The sequence below is a fragment of the Mustela lutreola genome, chromosome 1 (assembly GCF_030435805.1).
Source record: "Mustela lutreola isolate mMusLut2 chromosome 1, mMusLut2.pri, whole genome shotgun sequence".
Classification (NCBI taxonomy): Eukaryota; Metazoa; Chordata; class Mammalia; order Carnivora; family Mustelidae; genus Mustela; species Mustela lutreola.
This window is the reverse complement of record NC_081290.1, coordinates 127,882,654-127,905,767: the sequence shown is the minus strand read 5'-3', so window position 1 is coordinate 127,905,767 and position 23,114 is coordinate 127,882,654. Positions and strand designations below refer to the sequence as shown.

The 23,114-nt window shown below is 32.9% G+C and overlaps 1 protein-coding gene across 10 annotated transcripts in view; it reads right to left on the bottom strand.

The window, feature by feature from the left end:
• GRIA2 (glutamate ionotropic receptor AMPA type subunit 2) overlaps positions 1–23,114 on the bottom strand; it is a 168,853-nt gene that overhangs the window by 22,164 nt on the left and 123,575 nt on the right. For all 10 annotated transcript variants that reach the window (XR_009353787.1, XR_009353785.1, XR_009353777.1 and 7 more), the window contains one exon: positions 18,567–18,765. Coding sequence is in view for 7 of the 10 variants with exons in the window: in XM_059173994.1 (XP_059029977.1) it covers positions 18,567–18,765 (199 nt within the window). In the remaining 3 variants the exon portion in view is untranslated. The remainder of the gene's footprint in view (positions 1–18,566; positions 18,766–23,114) is intronic.

Genomic DNA, 23,114 nt, shown 5'->3' with positions numbered 1-23,114 from the left:
TGCAAGCTGGTATAGCCACTCTGGAAAACAGTATGGAGGTTCAAGTTAAAAACAGAACTACCCTATAACCCAGCAATTGCACAACTAGGTATTACCCCAATGATACAAATGTATTGATGAGAAGTGGCATGTGCCCTCCAGTGTTTATAGCAACAATGTCCACAATAGCCAAACTGTTTAACGAGCTGAGATGTCCATCAACAGATGAGTGGATAAAGATTTGGTATACACACACACACACACACACACACACACACACACACATATACATAAAATGGAATATTACTCAGCCATCAGAAACGATGAATACTTATCATTTACATTAATGTGGCTGGAACTGGAGGGTATTATGCTGAGTGAAAGAAATCCAGCAAAGACAATTATCACATTATTTTACTCACATGTGGAATATAAGAAACAGTACAGAGGATCATAGGGAATAGGAGGGAAAACTGAATGGGAAGTCATCAGAGAGGGAGAAAAACCCAGGAGAGACTCTTAACTATAGGAAATAAACTGAGAGTTGTTAGAGGGGAGGTCAGTGGGGGATGGGGTAATCAGGTGATGGGTATTAAGGAGGGCAAGTGATGTGATAGGTATTGGGTATTATACACAACTGATGAATAACTCTACATCTGAAACTAATGATGTACTGTATGTTGGCTAATTGAATTTTTTTTTATTTTTTTATTTTTTATAAACATATATTTTTATCCCCAGGGGTACAGGTCTGTGAATCACCAGGTTTACACACTTCACAGCACTCACCAAATCACATGCCCTCCCCAATGTCCATAATCCCAACCCCTTCTCCCAAACCCCCTCCCCCCGGCAACCCTCAGTTTGTTTTGTGAGATTAAGTTGGCTAATTGAATTTAAATAAATAAAATAATACTGAAAAAGCTACATTTAAAAGATACAGACACCAGATTAAAGGACTCGAAAATATAAATTAATAAAGAATGGTGGAGGGAATTAAGAATTCTTAGGTTAGATAAAAAGAAAAATTTATGAAATTGGGGCGCCTGGGTGGCTCAGTGGGTTAAGCCGCTGCCTTCGGCTCAGGTCATGATATCAGGGTCCTGGGATCGAGTCCCGCATTGGGCTCTCTGCTCAGCAGGGAGCCTGCTTCCTCCTCTCTCTGCCTGCCTCTCTGCCTACTTGTGATCTCTCTCTGTAAAATAAATAAATAAAATCTTTAAAAAAAAAAAGAAAAATTTATGAAAGAGATGATAGTTATGTATTTGATTTATGTGTCATATGAAAAAGAAGCAATTACTAAAGTGAGAATAGGACCAGTGAATGAAAATACCTGGGAAGCCAGTTTTGGTTTCAAAGAACTTTCTAAAAGCTGTAACAATAAACACTAACAAAATGAAATTTAATGTTAAAGAAAGTGGCAAGTTAACATTTGTAAGATATATTCGATAACAGTTTGCATGATTAATTCTTCGTGTCACAATATTTCAAACATGAACAGAATTTGAGGGGTAATCTATAACCCAAGCTCTGTGTTTAAAGATGAAAATGCTGATGCCATCTGAGATCACAATGTGGTAGAAGGAAATTTATCTGTTATGTGAGAGTTTGCTTCTAAAACACTTTAATTGAGCTTCTTTATCCAATCTCAACATGGCAACTATAGAAATAGGGAATTTTAAGTATAACCTTTTTTAAGCAATTGAAAGATGAATGCAATTATGGGCAAAATTGTTTTTTGTTGGTTAACTATTCTAATTTAAAAACTGTGAGATTCTTTTCTGTTATGAATGAACAAATTTTCAGGGCAGTACAGTTGTTTCCAAAACACTACAATATCGTGTGCACTGTATTCTTTAACAACATACTATTACTTCAGCAAATAAGAAAATATTACTACATGTCCCCCTGTCAGGATTCATATTGGTGTTTTTGTACTCTGAAGTTACATGAAAAAAGTAAGGAAGTCCCAATACAAGGACTAAATTTCTTTTATTAATTTTAGTTAGGAAAATTTGATTTTAGGAAAGAAATGGTAGTTGCTTAATGTGAACCATTCCTTACTCCTCTCCTCCCCTCCACAATGTGTATATGGTGTCATATTTTATATCCTTTTATATTATGAATCGCCTGGCTAATTTTATAGAAATAATTATTTTTACTGCTTTTGTGGTTTTATTTTTCATACTCTCAATAATTAAAAAATAGACAGAAGACATGTACATATATTTCTCGAAAGAAGATATACCAATGGCTAACAGACATATGAAGAGATGCTCAACATCACTCCTCATCAGGAAAATGCAAATCAAAGATATCACCCCACACCTATCAGAATGGCGAAAATCAATAATAGCAGGTGTTGGCAAGGATGCAGAGAAACGAGAACCCTTTTGCACTGTTGGTGGGAATGCAAACTGATGTAGTCACTCTGGAAAACTATATAGAATTTCCTCAAAAAATTAAAAATACAACTACACTATGATCCAGTAATCACACTACTGAGTATTTATCTCCAAAACACAAAAACACTAATTCAAAGGGATACATGCATTCCTATGTTTATTACAGCATTATTTATAATAGCTAAAATATGCAAGCAGCCCAAGTGTCCACTGATAGAAGAATGAATAAAGAAGATGTGATATATATATATATATATATATATATATATATATATATATATATATAAAATTTGGCTACAAAAAATAAGGAAATCTTGCCATTTAAAGGACACCGTTGGGGCTAGAGAGTGTAATGTTAAGCGAAATAAGTCAGTCAGAGAAAGACAAATACCATATGATTTCATTCATATGCAGAATTTAAGAAATAGAGCAAATGAGCAGAGGAAAAAGAGAGAGAGAGAGAACCCAAGAAACAGACTCTTAACTATAAAAAACAAATTGATGGTTACCAGAGGGGAGGTGGGTGGAGGGATGGATGAAAAGGAGATGGGGATTACAGAATACATTTACCATGATGAGCACTGAGTAATGTGTAGATTTACAAAATCACTATATCATACACCTGAAATTAATATAAAACTAATATTACTCATATAAACTAACATTGTATATTAACTACATTGGAATTAAAATGTAAAATTTAATTTAAAAGAATTACTAAATTTCATTTTTTTAAGGTTTTATTTATTTATTTGACAGAGAGAGAGATCACAAGTAAGCAGAGAGGCAGGCAGAGAGAGAGAGAGAGAGAGGAGGAAGCAGGCTCCCTGCTGAGCAGAGAGCCCGATGCGGGACTCGATCCCAGGACCTTGAGATCATGACCTGAGCCGAAGGCAGCGGCTTAACCCACTGAGCCACCTAGGCGCCCTAAATTTCTTTTTTAAATAAGCAAACAAACAAAAAACATTGGTACTCAGGGGAAGTAAAACAAGAAAATGGTAGCAAAGGAGAAAGGGTCGCAAAAACCACAGAATGTCAATGAAAATATCATTAACATATAGACATGTTGGGCCCCTTGGCTTGTTAAGTATGAATCAGTAAATCAAATACTACAGTATTTTCTACGTTTCTTACCCTCCACTATCATGACTGACCCATTGCAGCAAGTTTATTGTATCCTGAAATAAAGATTTTAAAGACAGTGATAGAAATCTTTTCAGATAAAAAGTTCAAAGTCATTTTATCATTAAGGTATTTCCTTCCACATAAAACGATTTAGCATAAGGCTCCCTTTTTTTGCATGTCAAGAATAAAGGACTATCAAGAAAGAGCAAAAAAACACAGGACATGACTACATATAAGTAACTTTATATATATGTGAATATACTAGCCACCTTAATATGTACTTTATTATATATATTAAAATATACAATATTATATTAACCACATTAAAATTTCTGTGCACTTATGTGTGTGTCTACCTCATGATTCATATATTGGATATTGACAAAGTATAAATATTCAAGCCTGCCTATAATTTTGTTTTATTTTAATACCGATCTGCAATTTTTTTAAATTCTAGTCACTATTTTATAAGTCACTATTATGTAACATCAACCATAAGATTTGAGAGAGATCTTATAAATTTAGTTTTTTTGATACTACAAAACACCTTCTAATAAGATAACTTCTTTCTTATTTTTTGTCTTGTTTTTCTGTGTGTTATCTGGGGCAGATTTATTTTATTGTGATAAAAAATAAACATGACATGATATCTCTAACAAATTTGTAAAAGTACAGTATGATATTAACTATATGCATATTATTGTACAGAAGGTTTTTAGGACTTTTTCATCTTGCATGACTGAAACTATACCTATTGCACAACAACTTTCAATTGTCTCCCTCTCTCCAACCATGATAACATTTCTACTTTCTGCTTCAGTGGGTTTGACTGCTTCAGGTACCTAACATAAGTAGAATCATATGTACTTGTCCTTCTGTAACAAGCATATTTCAGTTAGCATAACATCCTCAACATTCATCAGTGTCACAGCATGACAGGATTTCCTTCTTTTTTTAAAGACTGAATATTATTCCACTGAGGAATATACTATACTTTCCTTATCCAAATATCCATCAGCGGACACTTAGGTTATTTCCACTTCTTGGCTATTATGAATAACGCTGTAATAAACATGGTAGTGAAAATATCTCTTTGGGATTCCAATTTCAGTTCATTTAAATGTCCTAAAGTGGGATTGCTAGATCATGTGGAAGTTCTATTATAAACTTTTTCAGAAAAGTGCCTATTTTTTCCAATAAAGGATGCCTCATTTTGCATTCCCACCAATACACAAGGGTTTCAATTTCTGACATTTTTATTTTTTTGTTACCTATTATTTTTTTCTAATGGCCCTGCTAACTGCTGTGAGGCAATACTCATTGCGGTTTTGATTTGTATTTCCCTGATGGTTAGTGGCGTTGAGTATCTTTTCATATACCATTGACCATTTGAGGTCTTTTTTTTTTTTTATAAACATATATTTTTATCCCCAGGGGTACAGGTCTGTGAATCACCAGGTTTACACATTTCACAGCACTCACCAAAGCACATACCCTCCCCAATGTCCATAATGCCACCCCCTTCTCCCAAACCCCCTCCCCCCAGCAACCCTCAGTTTGTTTTGTGAGATTAAGAGTCACTTATGGTTTGTCTCCCTCCCATTCCCATCTTGTTTCATTTATTATTCTCCTACCCACTTAAGCCCCCATGTTGCATCACCACTTCCTCATATCAGGGAGATCATATGATAGTTGTCTTTCTCTGCTTGACTTATTTCGCTAAGCATGATACGCCAACAGACACATGAAAAAGTGCTCCATATCACTCGGCATCAGGGAAATACAAATCAAAACCACAATAAGATATCACCTCACACCAGTCAGAATGGCTAAAATAAACAAGTCAGGAAATGACAGATGCTGGCGAGGATGCAGAGAAAGGGAAACCCTCCTACACTGTTGGTGGGAATGCAAGCTGGTGCAGCCACTCTGGAAAACAGCATGGAGGTTCCTCAAAATGTTGAAAATAGAACTGCCCTATGACCCAGCAATTGCACTATTGGGTATTTACCCTAAAGATACAAACATAGTGATCCAAAGGGGCACGTGCACCCGAATGTTTATAGCAGCAATGTCCACAATAGCCAAACTATGGAAAGAACCTAGATGCCCATCAACAGATGAATGGATCAAGAAGATGTGGTATATATACACAATGGAATACTATGCAGCCATCAAAAGAAATGAAATCTTGCCATTTGCGACAACATTTGAGGTCTTTTTTGGAGAAATGTCAATCTCCTTTGCTAGTTAGTTTTTGTGGTTGTTTGTTTTTTTTTTCGTTTGTTTGTTGACAGACGGAGATCACAGAGAAGCAGGCAGAGAGAGAGGAGGAAGCAGGCTCCCTGCTGAGCAGAGAGCCCGATGCAGGGCTTGATCCCAGGACTCTGGGATCATGACCTGAGAGGAAGGCAGAGGCTTAACCCACTGAGCCACACAGGCACCCCTCCTTTGCTTGTTTTTTAAATGAGGTTAGTAGGCTTTTTTTTATTGAGTGTAAATGTCCCTTATATATTTCAGATGTTAGCCTTTGAAGTATTTTCTCCAACTCCATACATGCCTTTTCATATTACTGATTTTTTTTTTTTTGCAGTATAAAAGCTTTTTAATTTGATGTAGACAAGTCTACTTGTCTATTTCATTGTTGCCTGTGCTTTTCGTGTCATAGCCAACAAATCTTAGCCAAGACCAAAGTGAAGCTTATCTGGTATATTTTCTTATAAAAGAGTTAAGTTTCAGATATTACTTTTCAATCTTTAATCAACTTTGAGTTGACTTTTGTGAATGGTATGAGATCTATTTCATTTGTCTGCATGTGAGTATCCAGTTATTCCAACATCATTTCCTGAGGAGATTGTCCTTTCCCCACTATGCAGTCTTGGATCATGTCAAAGATCACTTAACCATATATGCATGGATTTACTTCTGGGTTCTCTATTCTGTTCCATTGGTCTATAAATACATCTTTAGGCCAGTACCATAACTTTCTAATAGGTTTTGAAGTCAGGGAGTGTAAGGCTTGTTTCCATTTTTCCAGATTGTTTTACTTTTTCTTAATCTTTATGATTCCATATGGATTTTAGGATATTTTTTATATTCCTGAAAAAAAACTGTATTGGGATTTTGGAAGGGATTCCAGTGAATCTATAGATCATGGGGTAGTATAGACATTTTTTTTTTCTTTGAAATGGTTTATGTTTTTTTTTTTTAATTTTTTATTTTTTATAAACATTTTAACAACATTAAATCTTTCAATCAATGAACAAGGCATTCTTCCCATTTATTTGTGTCTTTAAATTCTTGCAGCAATCTTTTGGAGTTTTCAGTGAACACTTCTTTTGCCTCTTTGGCTTAGTTTACACTTAAGTATTTTATTCTTTTTGATGTTATTGTAAATTAGATTATTTTCTTAATTCCCTTTTAGGGTTTTTCATTGTTAGTGTATAGAAATGCAACTGGCTTTTTAATATTTTGCATCTTACAACTTTACTGAATTTATTGGGTGTTACAGTTTTTCTTGGGGGGGTGGTATTGGGGTTAGTGGAATCCTTTGAGTTTCCTACATATTAGAACATGTAACCTCTGAACAAAGAAAATTTTACTTCTTTCCCAATTAGGTTGTCTTTTCTTTTTCTTGCCTAATTAGTATTGCTAGGATATCTTTACCATGCCAAATAAAAGTGGCAATAAGTTAGCATCCCTGTCTTCTTCTTCCTAATTTAGAAGAAAAGCTTTCTTCATTTTGATGTCGGCTGTGGGCTTCAAATGTGAACTCTATTATGTTGAGGTAATTTAATTCTCTTCCTAGTTTATTATTTTTATCATTGAAGGATGCTCAATTTTGTAAAGTGCTTTTTCTGGATCTATTTTGATTATCATAAAATTTTTATTCTTCATTCTATAATTGTGGTGTATCACATTGATTTTTTTTCGTAGATTGAAATATCCTTACATTTCAGAGATAACTCCCCCTTGGTCATGGTCATTTATGATCTTTTAATGTGCTGTTGAGTTTGGCTTAATGGTATTTTGCTGAAAATTTTTGTATCTCTATTTCTCAGGGCTATTGATCTCTAGTTTTCTTTTCTTACAATGTCTTTTTCTGGCTTGGTATCAGGTAAATGTTGACCTTATAAAATTAATTCAGAACTGTTCCCTCCTCTTATATTTTTTGGAAGAATATGAAAATGAGTATCATTAATTCTTCTTTAAATATTTGGTAGAATTCTCCAGTGAGCTCATAATCTCTTGCTCCTTTTGGTATTCTACTCTGTATCTTTTGGTTGGAAAGTTTAATCCATTTACATTTAAAGTTGCTAATAGGTTACTCCTATCATTTTGTGAATTGTTCTCTATTTTGTAGTTTTTTATTCATCTTTGCCTCTTTTGCTGCCTTTTTTTGTATTTCATTGGTTTTTTTGTGGGTTTTTTTTTTTTTTTTTTTTTGTAGTGATGCACTGATTACTTTCCTATTTCTTCATGTAACTTCTATAGGTTGTTTCTTTGTGGTTACCATGGAAGTTACATAAAACATGACCATAAAAAATTATTTTAGTCTTAGGAATTTCACTTCAGTTGCATTCAAAATCTACTCTTTTACTTCCCCCCTCATAATTTATATTATTGATGTCAAATTAATCTTTTCATATTGTGCATCAGTTAACATACTTCATATAGTTTAATTTCATATTTTTATATTTTAACCTCTATACCAGAATTTTAAAAGACTTAGGCAACACTGTTATTGTACTATGATATTCTGGGTTAGTCTATACATGTATCTTTTTCAATGAGTTCTGTACTTTCATAGGATTTTGTATTGATGTCTATCATCCTTTTATTTCAACTGAAAGGATTCCCTTTAACAGTTCTTGTAAGGCTGTTTTATTGTTGATGAGCTCTCTCAACTTTTGTTTATCTGAGAAAGTCTTTATCTTTTATTTCTGAAGGACAGTTTTGTCAGATACAGTGTTTTTGATTTGTAGTTTTCTTTATTTTCCTTCTTCTTTGAAAATATCCTCTCTCTTCTTCTGACCTACCAGGTTTCTGCTGATAAAGCTGCTAGTAATCTTATGGACACTCACATGAACCTGACAAGCCACATTTCTCCTGCTGTTTTAAAAAGTCCTTTTCTTTGCTACTTAACAATTAGGTTATTATGTTTTTTAGTATATACTGTTTTGAATCCTCCTTCTCAGAATTCCTAGTGTTTCATTAACTTATTTCTTCCCCCAGATTTGGGAAGTTTGGAGCCATAATGGCCTTATTTAAGCTTTCTTCTCCTTTCTCTCTCTTCCTTTTGTGACTCTCATAATGTGTATGTTAGTCCTTTTGAAAGCGCTTTAGACTTTCTTCACTCTTTGCTTCTTTTTTTCTTTTTTCTCCTCTATTTGTATAATTTCAAAAGCTTTTCTTAAATTTGATTATTTTTTTTCTTCTGCTTCATCAAGTATGACGTTGAATTCCTATGGTGAATTTTTCAATTTAGACACTGTATACTTCATTTCCAAAATCGATTTTTAAAAATATGTTTTCTTTGTTGAAATTCTGTTTATTCATGTATCATTTTCCTAAGCTCTTTGAACATTTTTGTGACAGTTACTTGGTATTCTTTATCAGATAATCCACATAATTCCTTTTCTTTTTCTTTTCTTTTCTTTTTTTCTTTCTTTCTTTCTTTTTTTTTTTTTTTTTTTTTAGTGTCACTTTCTGGAGATTTTTTTTTCCTTTGATTGGGCCATATTTCTTTGTGTTTTTTTTTTTTTAATGTGCCTTATAACTTTGCTTTGGGATCACACATTTTTAAAATAGCCACATTTTGCAGCCTTTATAGATTAGCTTCATGTAGGGAAAGATTTTGACCAATCAGCCTGGTTAAATATTCTGAAGTCTACTCAAACCTTTTCTGTAGAGGTTTATTCTTTGCACTTGTATGTGTAAATTTTCAATTAGAGGGACTTTTATCTTTTTTCAGGAGCTCATAATCTCTTGCTTCTTTTGGTATCTGTATGCAGTACTGCTGGTTCTCTGGAGCTGGCATAACCACTCAGATCTCTTTCGTTCCTTGTGGCCCATGCTTGTAGAGTATGTTGGTTCCATCAGTACTCCATGTCAGGCAAGACAAAGACCAGTCATGTGGGTACTTCACCAAAAGTCTGGAACACTGGATGCATGTTCCACTCCTCTCTTCTGTCTTCCAAAGGAGTGGCTACCAAGCTATTTTGGTTTCTGTTTCCTGTACCACAAGTAACATCAGCACAAGAAGCCCAAAAAGCAGAAGCAAGCAATTCCTCCCAAGTGTGGTACACTGTGCCAAGGAAGATTATGGTGAATGCCATGAATTTTCCCACAGAGTTTGACATGACTAGTTTCATACTCATTTGGTTTACAGGAGCCCTTTTCCTTACTTCTGGATTTCTCACAAATAAAACTGGTCAATGGTGTGTTGTTCAGACAGTGTCTCCTGTGGGACAAAGATGGTCTGGGGCTTCCTATTTCATCATCTTATTGACATCACTCCCTTGACCCTTTCTCTGTTTCTTAAAATGAAATCCTAAATATTGTTTTTTGGGACTGTGACAACATTCGATTTTTCCAGTTACCATTTTATTTCTAAACTGTTTTTTCCCTGTGAAAATAAGCAGCCAACTGTACTAGCAATCTGTTTGTTGGTAATCATTCAATATGATCTGGAGCAATATGATACGCTGGAAACAGGAATTCTACATTACTTTAGCATCAAGTTTTCCTTCAAATATCAAAAGTCTAATTAAAGAACTCTCAAAACTTTATTAACAGTATTTATACTTAGTTCAGATTTTGATTCCAATGTATTTAAATGATTGCACAATTCCAGTTTTCTTCTCTACAAAACTCTTGAGACTGCATTAATTACTATGGCAACTAGTATGAATACCACACTAGGTTCTTTTACTAAACAATGATTCTCTATTTAAGCATAAAAATAAAGTGCAGCCAACATGATGTCATCTAAGGTACCTCTACAGGTTTATACTGATACTGATTTTCTCTGAGGCATCTAAACAGGAATTTGGGGAATGTTTTGAGATGAAAGATTAGTTTTGAAATTTATCCACTGTTTAAACATTTTCTGCTAGACAAAAATGACCTCATAATTTGATGGTGGTGAGAAAGGAGTACTTTCGATTTAAATATGGACAATAAAGAAAGCCTCTATAATCTGATTTGGGTCAAATTATTAATCCAGTGGATAACAACGAGCTCTAATTTTCCCTCTGTATCATAAGAGTGGTCTCTATGTGAAGTGATCAGATGGAGTGCGCACTAAATTTGCTGAACATTGCTATGGAAAGAGGTGAATGTCCAAAATATAACATAGTTACTTTAGAAGAAACTACAACTTTGCAGAATAATCATAATTCAGCAAATAGACACATTCTTTACTATTTTTTTCCTCCCATAGCACTTTGAGCACAGAAAACATGGTTCAGTGTAGTCTCTCATGCATTTATTTATATCCTACAAATTTCGGAACTACTGACTACACTGCAAGGTCTTTAAATAGGACACTAATTTTTAAAAGAAACATTGGACATTTTGACCTTTCTTACACTGTTAAACCAGTTACATTCGCTGAACTGAAAGAATACAAGCTTTCTCAGCAGCTTAGACTAAATGTATTCTTAAAGTCTTTGAGAATTAAAGAATTCTTAAAGTCTTTACTGTTCCCAGACGTTTTGTGTAATAGAGGGAAAATTTTAAATATCAGAGAAAAAAAAAAGCTCACAACCAGAAAAGAAATGACTTCAACTTGTTACGGGTCATCTAGAGAAGGCTTAAACATGCAAAGCTGTCAGCTATGCAGATGGTTAAACAATGATCAGGCTCCCCCAAGATATTTAAGAAGAAAAATCTCTAATAATATGACAAACCATGCCATGAGTGACCTACAACATATCCATAAAGTGTTTATTGCTAATTTATTCACATTCAACTCTTATTTAATACTAAGAATTTTAGAAAACATTAAATATTTAAGCATGAGTGAAAGGTCTATAGAGAGTCTAATTTGATATTAGCAGCTACATATATGTGTATGTGTATATATATATATATGTATACACACCCATATACAAATAGGGATATACCCATTTCATTTCTAAAATATTGAAATATATATATGCATTAATATATAGAAAGTTAGAATCATACATATATTCATATATAGAAAGCTAGAAGTATGTATTGTATATATATATATATGTACATATATACCCAAAAGTATATATGCATATGTGTGTACACACACACACCCACACACACATATATACATATTTCTACCTGCATAGAAATAGGGGATATGTTAGAAACTGCAGTAGACAAGTCATTAGTTAGATGTAATGAAATAAGGATGGTGAACCACCACAGATTAGTGAAATCTGTTCTATAAAATATCAATAAAGAAATTATACTATTTTATTGCTAAACACAAGCAATAAATGAAACAAAACATAACTTTAATGAAATAACATTTAATATATCTCCATAAGAAAGTTGTTATAAAAGCTTAAATATTTTCATTTGTAAACATAGTTTAATCAAAGTTTTTTTTTTTTTTTAAGATTTTATTTATTTACTTGAGAGGGAGAAAGAGAGAGAGAGCATGGGCAGGAGAAAGGGCAGAAGGAGAAACAGACTCTCTGCTGAGCAGGGAGTCAGATGTGATACAGGAAATCTGGGATCAGGACCTGAGTTGAAAACAGAGGCTTAACTGACAGCCATCCAGACACTCCTCAATCCAAGTTTTCATATGTAAATATAAGTAGATGTATTTAAGTCACAGAAGAAGATGAAAAAGTTTATAGCCTTTTAAAGATAATTTAGGGTCCCTGGGCAGCTCAGTCAGTTAAGAAACTGACTCTTAGTTTTGGCTGAGTTCATGATCTCAGTGTTGTGAGATTCTGCACTGGGCATGGAGCCTGCTTAAGATTCTCTCTCTCCCTCTCATTCTGTCCCTTCTGGCACCTCTTTCTCCCTCTATAAATAAATAAATAAATAAATAAAACTTAAAAATAGTAGAATAAAAATATAATGTAGATTACTCTACTTCTCTGGTTATTGTGATTATTTGTGGTATGTCATATATATATATATATGAGTCATGTCATATGGTAATAAATCATATATATTTTTGTATATGAAGATTTATATATGTATATGAAAGAAAAATTTCAAACTAGTCCTTCATATATTTCTTACTCAAGTAAGAAATATATGCATTCATACTATTTATATGTTATATACTATTTATATATTATATATCACATATAATATTATATATATATTTATATATTATATATCATTTATACAATCTATATATTATATATAATATTATATATATATTTATATATTATATATCATTTATACAATCTATAAGTTCTATAAAAGTCTATAATGCTAGGTAACAACAGTATAGTTTCATGAATTATCAGACTATGTCTTCTGAGAACACAATAATTAACTTCATTAAATGAGAAGAATGGTTTTATTTTGACAATGTTCTAGAATCTTTTTCTTCCAAAGTCAGAATAATTAAAGTAGAGCACTTATTCAGACAATATACCCCATCCCTCATCCTTCCAGAGAAAACCAGAGGGAATAAACAGATTGCAGTCTGGGGATTTAGCATAGGCATGGAATACTTCTAATCTGCAAGTAATAATTGTGTTTCAGGGATTGACTGGTCAATGGCAGGTCTATTTATAAAGCCATTTCCTATCCCCAAACCTACATTTCTATCAGAACCTAGTACATCTAGGTCCTTTAAAACTATTTTCTACTCAGACTCATCTAATTCAAGATGTGTCCTCCTTTATTGAGAGAACATATTATCAAAATGTGAAAGTCTAAAAATAGTGGTTTATAATTGAAAACCTAATTCTTTCTTAATTATAGGTACGCTACAGTGGCACTATAATTAGAGATGATCAGTGCTCCAAAATGAGTCAGACTTTATCAGTCACTCTGTACAAGGATTTACATGAGTTTCATAGCAGAAAACCCTGGAAAATGAAGATGCAGGATCTTTTTATTCCTACCTCTTGATGGTACAAGATTGCCCTTCATTTATTGTCTCTCTCTAATAGAACTTTGTAAATACTTCATTCATATTTGTTTTACCCATTATCTTTGATATTAAGTTAGAAAATTTACAGCTGAAATTGGAATTCTGAAGCTAATGCACACTTACTGACTTTACTAAATCAATATTGTTATAACACAGTTTATTAAATTATTTAACTGAAATCTGAAAATACTTTAGATTTAAGTTGGGTAAGTCATAGCATCTTAGGACAAAACAGATAGGTCCCTATAAAGGATGAAATATTTATCTTATAATTTTAAATAATGTGCTTTCATCCCAACAAAAAGATATGCTTTTAGGAAACATTTGTTATGTTCAAACAAAAGACAACAAGTTATTTTTCATTCTTTAGCTAGTTACATATCTTTAAAATTTAGAAAATGACCTGGATTCTTAAATAAATTTCTCCAATGACCAAATCCAAAGCTCTTACTGTGTTAAAAACAACAGCAACAACAACAACAATAACAAAAACTGGCTTTATAAACTCTTGGACAATAGAAAAATTTTAATAATATAAATAATAAAATCCCTAGTCAAAAACAGAAGAAAAAGTCTTCAATGAAGCCAAATTAAGCTGTATTAGAAAACATAAGATCACTGTCAGAACTTTAAATATTAGCAAATGATAAGAATGGCAAATATTTTTCTTCCTCTCGTAATTAGCTTTCTTAGGTCTGCAAGTAAGCACAACAGATGGCCATGGAAGAATGCATACAATACATGTCTTCAGTCTAACTTCAGCCCATTCCATCTATATTCCCTTTCCTGACAGACTGGGCACCATGATAATCAATCTGGCAGCTTTCGTTCTGTCCTAAATCCACCTTACAGGAGCCCCAGGCATGCCTAGAGCTAAATGACAGTTGAGAGAGGATGACCCGAGATGGGTGGTGAATGCTAAGTTTAGGAATAGCAGCAAGAATTTCCCATGTAACATTTTCCACCAGAAGTTTAGAAATTCACCAGACTACAGCTATTAAGACAAACTGTAATATACCTGAGGATTTGAGGGAAAGAATGTTAGTGAAAACCAATATTTTGCTTTTATAATGTCTATGAGATAGCTTCAACATTATCTAATACATTTTTAATAACACTTTAAAGAGAAATTCTTTTTTTGGAAGGGGAAACCCTTAGTCAATCTCCATACTCTATTGCAGTAAACTTTATGTGAAAAGGTAGGCATGATGAGTACAGCTGGAAAGTCACAGTATCCCAAAAATATTTTTGGGAGTCCAAAGCAAAAATAAGATTGTCCTCACTATTATCATCATGGCATCTAATTATCACACATTAATACGGTTAGCAAAATTATTCAAAATTACTCATGATTTAGCAGCACCCTTTTTATTGAACCCACCTTTTAGAAACAAACCTTTTTTTTAATTAATTTTTTATTTTATTTTTTTATTTATTTTATTTTTTTAATTAATTTTTAATTTTTATAAACATATATTTTTATCCCCAGGGGTACAGGTCTGTGAATCACCAGGTTTACACACTTCACAGCACTCACCAAAGCACATACCCTCCCCAATGTCCATAATCCCACCCCCTTCTCCCAAACCCCCTCCCCCCGGCAACCCTCAGTTTGTTTCGTGAGATTAAGAGTCACTTATGGTTTGTCTCCCTCCCAATCCCATCTTGTTTCATTTATTCTTCTCCTACCCACTTAAGCCCCCATCTTGCCATTTGCGACAACATGGATGGAACTAGAGCGTATCATGCTTAGTGAAATAAGTCAAGTAGAAACAAACCTTTTGTATACATAATTTCTCAAATTATAACCAGGTCATACATGTCAATGGAAAAATTAACATGACAAACTCCTATCACTCTGGTGATGCGTGCTGTTGATGTAGTGATGTTAGCTTCTCTTTCCTGAGAATCAATATTAATAAATAGTGTGGCTGTTAAGTACTTTTGAGGCCACAATCTTCTTTCTCTAGATATGGAGAAGCTAACTACAGTGTTGCATGCACTGAGACCTAACCAAAGTTGATTCATCAAGAGTTCCTTTTGAAGGTATGTGGAAAGGAAGTGTGATGCCCTGCCCGAGTTTCTACCATTATAATTCTCCAATGCCACACAAGGATATAAACCTATAAACAAGGATATAACCTACACTGAGCATGGGCACAGCAAAATAAACCCAGAGACCTTTATTAGCAGGTGAAAACAGGATATTGAAAGAACCCTAGAGGTTTAGGTGAAAACCTCAGCACACTTACCAGCTGCCTAAATTTGGCCAAGTCCACAAAATTATCTGAGCTTTAGCTTAATAATACATGGTATGCAAATAAAAATCATTGTTTTGATTATCAAGCAGATGTATTGTGAGATTCAAAAAGCTAATGGGATAAAGAAGATGTGGTATATACACATCATGGAATACTATTCAGCCATGAGAATGAGATCACGCCATTTCTAACAACACAGATAGGGAGGGAATAATGCCAAGTGGAATAAGGCAGACAGAGAAAGACAAATACCATATGAATTCACTTAGAGGTGGAATTTCAGAAACAAAACTAACAAACAAAAAAACCCTAACTCTTAAATACAGAGAACAATCTGGTGGTTGTGGGGGTGGGGCAGAGATGGGTAAAGTAGATAAAGGGGATTAAGAGTCCACTTAATGTACTGAATAATGTGTAGAATTGTTGAATCATTATATTGTACACCTGAAACTCATAAAACTGAGTTATGAGCACTGAGTAATATATAGAATTGTTGAATCACTTTGTTGTACCCCTGAAACTAATATAGTACTGTATGTTAATTATACTTTAATAAATAAATAAGCAAAGAGATAATGCATATGAAACTGCTTGGGAAAACTATGATAATAAAAGGTATCAGTTTACCTAATTACTCACTATCACTTCCCTATTACTCTAGGAAGGGTAAGCTCCACAGTCTTATATTGGCAAATGGCACACCACAAATTATGCTGGCAAGGGTCCATACGTATACATGAACATACTGCATACTGGAATCATGGTCTTCATGGAGTTAGTGTACCGAAACACAAGAGTAACAGCATTCTTTTCCCAGAGTCATCTAGTCTTTTCATCTTGTCTACTGGGGAACTTGTGTGTACCAATCATAAAATCTTGACATATTGATAATTACATATATGTTTCTATGACTGAGTTAAGGAACATGGCAAAGCTCTGGAAATGTGTATGTACAGTTGTGAGGAGTACCTAGAACCACTGCGGTGCAAACAAGATAATGACAGTAACTCTCAATATATGTATACTAATCTGTAAGATAATATCTGGAAACAAGATTGTTTTAATCAACATTAAGTAACACTAAGGAAACCATGATATAGCAAGTACCTTATTTCATTTACTTCAAAAGGAAGAATATGAATAAAGTATATAGATAAAATAAATGCAAGTCCTACTGGAATACAAGTAATAAAAACTGCTTCAAAATACACTTCTAATTGAGAACCATGCAATATTCTAATTTATTTTAATAGATCCAGTGTTATGATAAAACTAAAACACTGTGCTACTTTAAGAGTATTTATATACATATTACATATATGCTCATAGATGAAAGCAATTTGTCATTAGTAGCAAATCTGTATTATAACATTCATATATAGAACTGCATTAAAGTCAAAGCAGTTGCTGATAGATCAACCATACTTCTGTGCTTAAATTGCAGTGCTTAAAGAAAGCATCAAGATCCTGTACTCCCAGGGCATGTGGGTGGCTCAGTCATTAAGCATCTGCCTTCAGCTTGGGTCATGATCCCAGGGTCCTGGGATCGAGCCCCACATTGGGCTCTCTGCCCGTTGGGAAGCCTGCTTCTCCCTCTCCCACTCCCCCTGCTTGTGTTCCCTCTCTGGCTGTCTCTCTCTATCAAATAAATAAATAAAATCTTAAAAAAAAAAAAAAAGATCCTGCCCTCCCTACATGTAGCCAGGTTATTATCTATTATCAGCTGTGGATCGCCCCTACACACATATACATGCGCACGCACGTGCACACACACACACGCACACACTTGTTCTCTTATTTCACTCAACTGAAGTTAGTTGGAAAAGATACCAGAGGCAATGTAGATAAAACGGTTTTCAAATTATACTCTACTACTTCAGCTGATGCTAATCTTAATTCTGGAACGGCCTAGATCTCACTCAAGCAAATTCATATGCATTCAAAGATTTTGTTAGATTATCAGAAACTATCATATGTTATATACATTGGCTTAAAACCTAAGTTTATCAGCTGTATTAAACATTTTAATAGAACAACTTCTTATAGAGAGAAAATAGTAATGAAATAAAATTGTATGGCCATGAGATTATTGGACTTGTCCTATATATAAATACCATATGGTCACAATTTTTTTGAAAAATAGAATATATTTAATAGACATGTTATAATTATGATATCCATTTAGATCTTTGTTAGTTTTTTCTTGGAGAGTTTGAAAAAATACAGAATTTTCACACATTTCTATAATCTATCTAATTAACATAACAGAATTAACATAACTGATTTGAAAGTGAGTTTTCAACTGTAAACTATGTAAAATATATGACAGCTATCTTATTTGAAATTAAAAAATTCTGCTTCAAAAATAATAACAATCTAAACTTATTTATAGTTTGCTTCAATTTTGTTCCAAAAGAACAACCTTTATAAAACTATAATTCTGCTATAATGTTGTGTGCTTCTCCTAAGGAGATAGGTATGACAAAATAGAGATGGAGCTAAAGATAAGGAGGATAAGGATGGGGAAGGGAGGGGTATAGAGACAAGGTCAAGAACAGAGAGAGACAGAGAGGGGATTACTATTACATAATATCTTCATAGAGCACAGGAAGGAGGGAGCGAGGACAAAATGGAAAATGGTTAAATTTGAAGATCAAAATCAAAAGTTAAGAAAGCAGGATCTCTTACCCTGAAAAACTCTTTGGTGGATCCAGAGTCTAATGTTCCATAAGCAATTTCTGTTTGCTTAGAAAGATCCTCAGCACTTTCGATGGGAGATACCATCCTCTCTACAGTCAGGAAGGCAGCTAAGTTAGCCGTGTAGGAGGAGATTATGATCAGGGTAAAGAACCACCACACACCTCCAACAATGCGCCCAGAGAGGGATCTAATAACAAGTATGAAATGGATTTGTAAAGTGAAATGAATGACCTAGTAAAAAAAAATCCAAGTTAGCAATATTATGCAAATATTGACTTATATGGGACTATTTAATTTGATACTTTTTAATATATCTGCTAGTTAATAAAACTGGAAATTATTAAGCATTCTGGGTAAGCAGTCTAGATTAGCTAGATGTAATGAGCTACCCAGAGGTCAAAACTTCAGATTCCTCAGGTTCTTTCAAAGTTATAATGCCCAAATTGTCTATAGTATGAAATTTCACAAAGAAGCAATTTTAAGAAATATGCAAATAATCCAGCCAATGCCCATCCTACTATCCATTCATGACCTAAGTAAACACGTAAAAGAGAATTTAACATCACTTGTAAAACTCACAATAATGTTGACAAACAAAATCAAATATTAAAAATAAAAGAATGTGTACCATAGGTGAAGTTGAAACCCTCCCTTTAATTCAGCCAATGAAATTCAAAAACCCCCTAAAAGGTCCAAAATTTCACTGGTTTTTTTGTGTGTGCAAAAACATAGGTTTTTGATATGGTGCAGAAAAGAAAATGGGGAACAATGATACAACAAACAAAGGGATGACACAAAATATAATTCTTAATGAATAAAAATCTGAGGCTTCCTGGCATGGACTGCTACCACCCTGTTCCTCTGTGCTTCCTGCTTAAGAAAAAAAGACAACTCAAGGAAAACAAAATTAGACATTTAAACATTTGTCAAGATACAAATTCCTGATTTGTAATATAATAATAATAATATTTCTTTGACCATAAATTCATATGTAAAATACTTTTGAAAGCTTAATAGATCCCTAATAACTTACTTTAAATCCTAGGGAGATAAATATAGATATGTAGATGTGGAAATTGATACATAACATATTATTCTGAAATATTTGGTGGGATTCTACATATAAAGGGATTTTAAAAAAGTAAAGGGGTTTAAATAATCTTAACAATCCAACACAATAACATTTTAGGTTAATAACTTTGCTATATCTAACAATTAAGTTTGCTCTAGTGAGAAGGTAATATTTCTAAAAATCTAAATTACAAACGTTTGGTAATTTATGGCCTAAAACAGACCTCCTGACATTTAACAGTAAGGAATACACCTTTGTAGAATAAACTATTCTAGCAGTCAAAAAAAAGTGGGGAGCTTATTTAAAAATAAAGATTTTTAAGAGTATTTATTGGCTAAAAGAGAAAGAGAGAGTGACAAGTGATGAAAAAATATAACTAAGAGCCTTTATCACAGACTCTGAGAAATGCAAAGAATTAAATAAATATGACAGAATGGAAAAAAATGAACTACTCTCTCATGGATAGGGTATTAAATACATTTTAAATTTAAGAAACCTCTTGCATAGACACAGCCACTCTCAAAATGTTCGCTATTCCATAACAATGGAAAGCATAATTAAACGGTATGTATTCCATATTTAAGAGGGCAGCTCAAATCCCTTAAAACAAAACTGTCTTCTTAGTAATTGCTTTGATACTATAAACTGCATGGTAATTGACAATGCAGAATCGTTCTTATAACTAATTCTGTTCCATTTATAAAAACAAGTTAAAGATATGTTATTCTCTATTCCAGTGCTTAGGTCAGATTAAATGAGTTTAAATATGACAATTTACTTGAGTTTGACAAATTATCTCAATAAATTTATTGAAACAAAATTCTTGAGCAATTTATTATTCATTTGTAATTGTTTTCAAAGGATCAGTTAATGTTTCTGAGAGTTTCTAAGACATTTTATGCAGGGGGCAATTCAATTGATGTCTTATGGTGACAGACAAAAATGGTTTCTCTAATTAAAAACAAACCTTTACTTCTTTGAATCTGGATTAAAAGAGCAAATAAATGGATATGCTACCAATTCCTTCTTTTTTATTCTACCATTTCTTTTAAATCTATATTAAATAGCTGTTTTAAGAATGACATTTTTATTCATTGGAATCCTTTTGGGATATTAGGGGGAAAAAAACAGAGGCAAGCAAGAAAATAAAAGTCAACTTTATAGCATTTTATGCTCACAATTTCTGTGGTTCCAGGCTTCAGAAAACTACAGTAAACATATTCTAAACTTATTTTCAGGAAAAAGACCAATTCAGGTTAATGAATAATTTCTGATTAAAATTTAAATGTTCTAGTAATATTAATAACATATTTCCATACCAAGTTTTACTTGAAAAGAGGTGATAAATATCTTTCAAAATATTTAGAGTATCTCAAAGTGATCAGTGCATTTCATGAATCATCATCATCATCATTATTATTATCATGATCATCATCATCATCGTCATTATTATTAGATACTATGCTTCTCTATTCTTCTTTCCTAAGCTGGAGTAACCATCATTGCATTGTAAAAAAAAGATAGTTTGGTTTGTTTTAAAAATCATTAAATTTGCCAGTATTATGCAGTATTTTCAATATTTAAATGCACATATAATATAGAATGAAAGATATGTACATTTAAAATTTTTTTTTAGCAAAGCAAATTTTGCTCATATATATATATTCTGTAGCAAAAAAATAAATCAGTTGATAACAAGGAAAAATATACTATCTAAAATCTATTTAGTGTACCAGGAAATAAAAATTATTCCATGTGAAATTGTAGTAAGTCATGTAGTAAGTCATGACTCATGAATGAAATCATGAGCACAGATAAAAGGGCATATTTTACAAAACAGGCTTTTGGAAAATTAGTAGTTGTCTGTTTGTCATGGTGGACCCTAGGGTAACATAGATTTTTAAATGTGCTCTATGCTACAATTCCTGTAAATATGTTTTCTGTTCCTTGAAAAACACTGGACACCAAAACAACTAACTTCAGAGCCAGGAGCCATGAGGAATAAGGCAAACAAATCTAAGGATCCATCTATAGGAACCCAGATCAATATATCCTACTTTATAATGAACCTCACACACTTCTCCTTACTAAATCAAAAGGCAGAGCATAGTTTATGTTACCCTAGGGTAATTGTGTTTTATCTCAGGATTATACTTCTTACCAAAGATGAATAATTTTATTATTATTTATGGACAAGAATATTCTCTGAAAGCCCCATTTGGTTAATATTTTCTCCCTCATTATTAGAAACTACTCTTTATGTCTTTAACTTAAATCATATAAATGTAGAGATAAAACTATGAATCTTACATATTTTGTAGGAGGTCATCATATTTATGTATATTATTATATATAACATTATTATATATTTCTATATTATTCTACACTGTATATATTATCATTATTATACATATATGCATGCAAATACCATTGGCATATTTTTAATTCAGGGCAGTTCCATAAAGAAGTCACAAGGAATCTATGGAATTAAGATTGTTTAGGTTCAAATAATTCATAACAATGTGTCCTACAGCAGAGAGTCATTAATAATTTCTGCATACATGATATATTTAATTTATCTCACTGGGTGGAGTATACAAAAAAAGACTACAAAAGATACAAATTTATCTCACTGGGTGGAGTATACAAAAAAAGACTACAAAAGATACAAATTTTTGAGTTTTTTTTAATTAATCAGTTATCTCCAAAGTGCTCAGAAACTAACAACGAAATAGTATTAGAAAAATCATCCCCTTTACTAGTTATAAAGATATCCCATAGAATCAAAGGAAAGTAATCAAACCTAGATTAAAATGTGTCAGTAGACCATAGTTTAGCCTTCAAATGTGAAAGAATCATATGAGAAAAATCATGGTTTATTCTTCCAAAGAGCCAGATATGGCTATTCTTCTTATTCATGTCGTAACATGAAAAAAGGCAAAATGTATTTTGCGAGATACTCATTATATTTAGGTATTTTAGAGTAGTACCTAATATATCATAATGAGTCTAGATGCAGAAATGTATTCCATTATCTGTGTGTATTACTATTGAATGCAGCGCAAGCTGCGGTGAATCAGCCACCATTATTACCCAACCATGTACTTCTAAATACTAGGAAAATATCCTGTCAGACATCCCCTTAATTCAGCAATCTAACCTTTAAAAAAACAAAGCAAAAAAAAATTTATAATCTCTCTCTGATACCATCTGCATGAGCTAATAATGAGAAAATAAAAGAGATGGGATGTGTGCCAATGAAGTTTTGTAAACAAATTGTTGCTTTTGTAGTTAATAAGTGATGTTGCCCATTTTCCCATATACAGGTCTGTGGATCAACACACAGATGACTGTAAAATGAGAATATGCAGCAAAAACACGGTACCCCTCCAAGAAGGCATGGAATGATAGGAACCTTATGCATTTTATAGCCTCTCCATGGTGTGTATAATTTCACCAGGAAA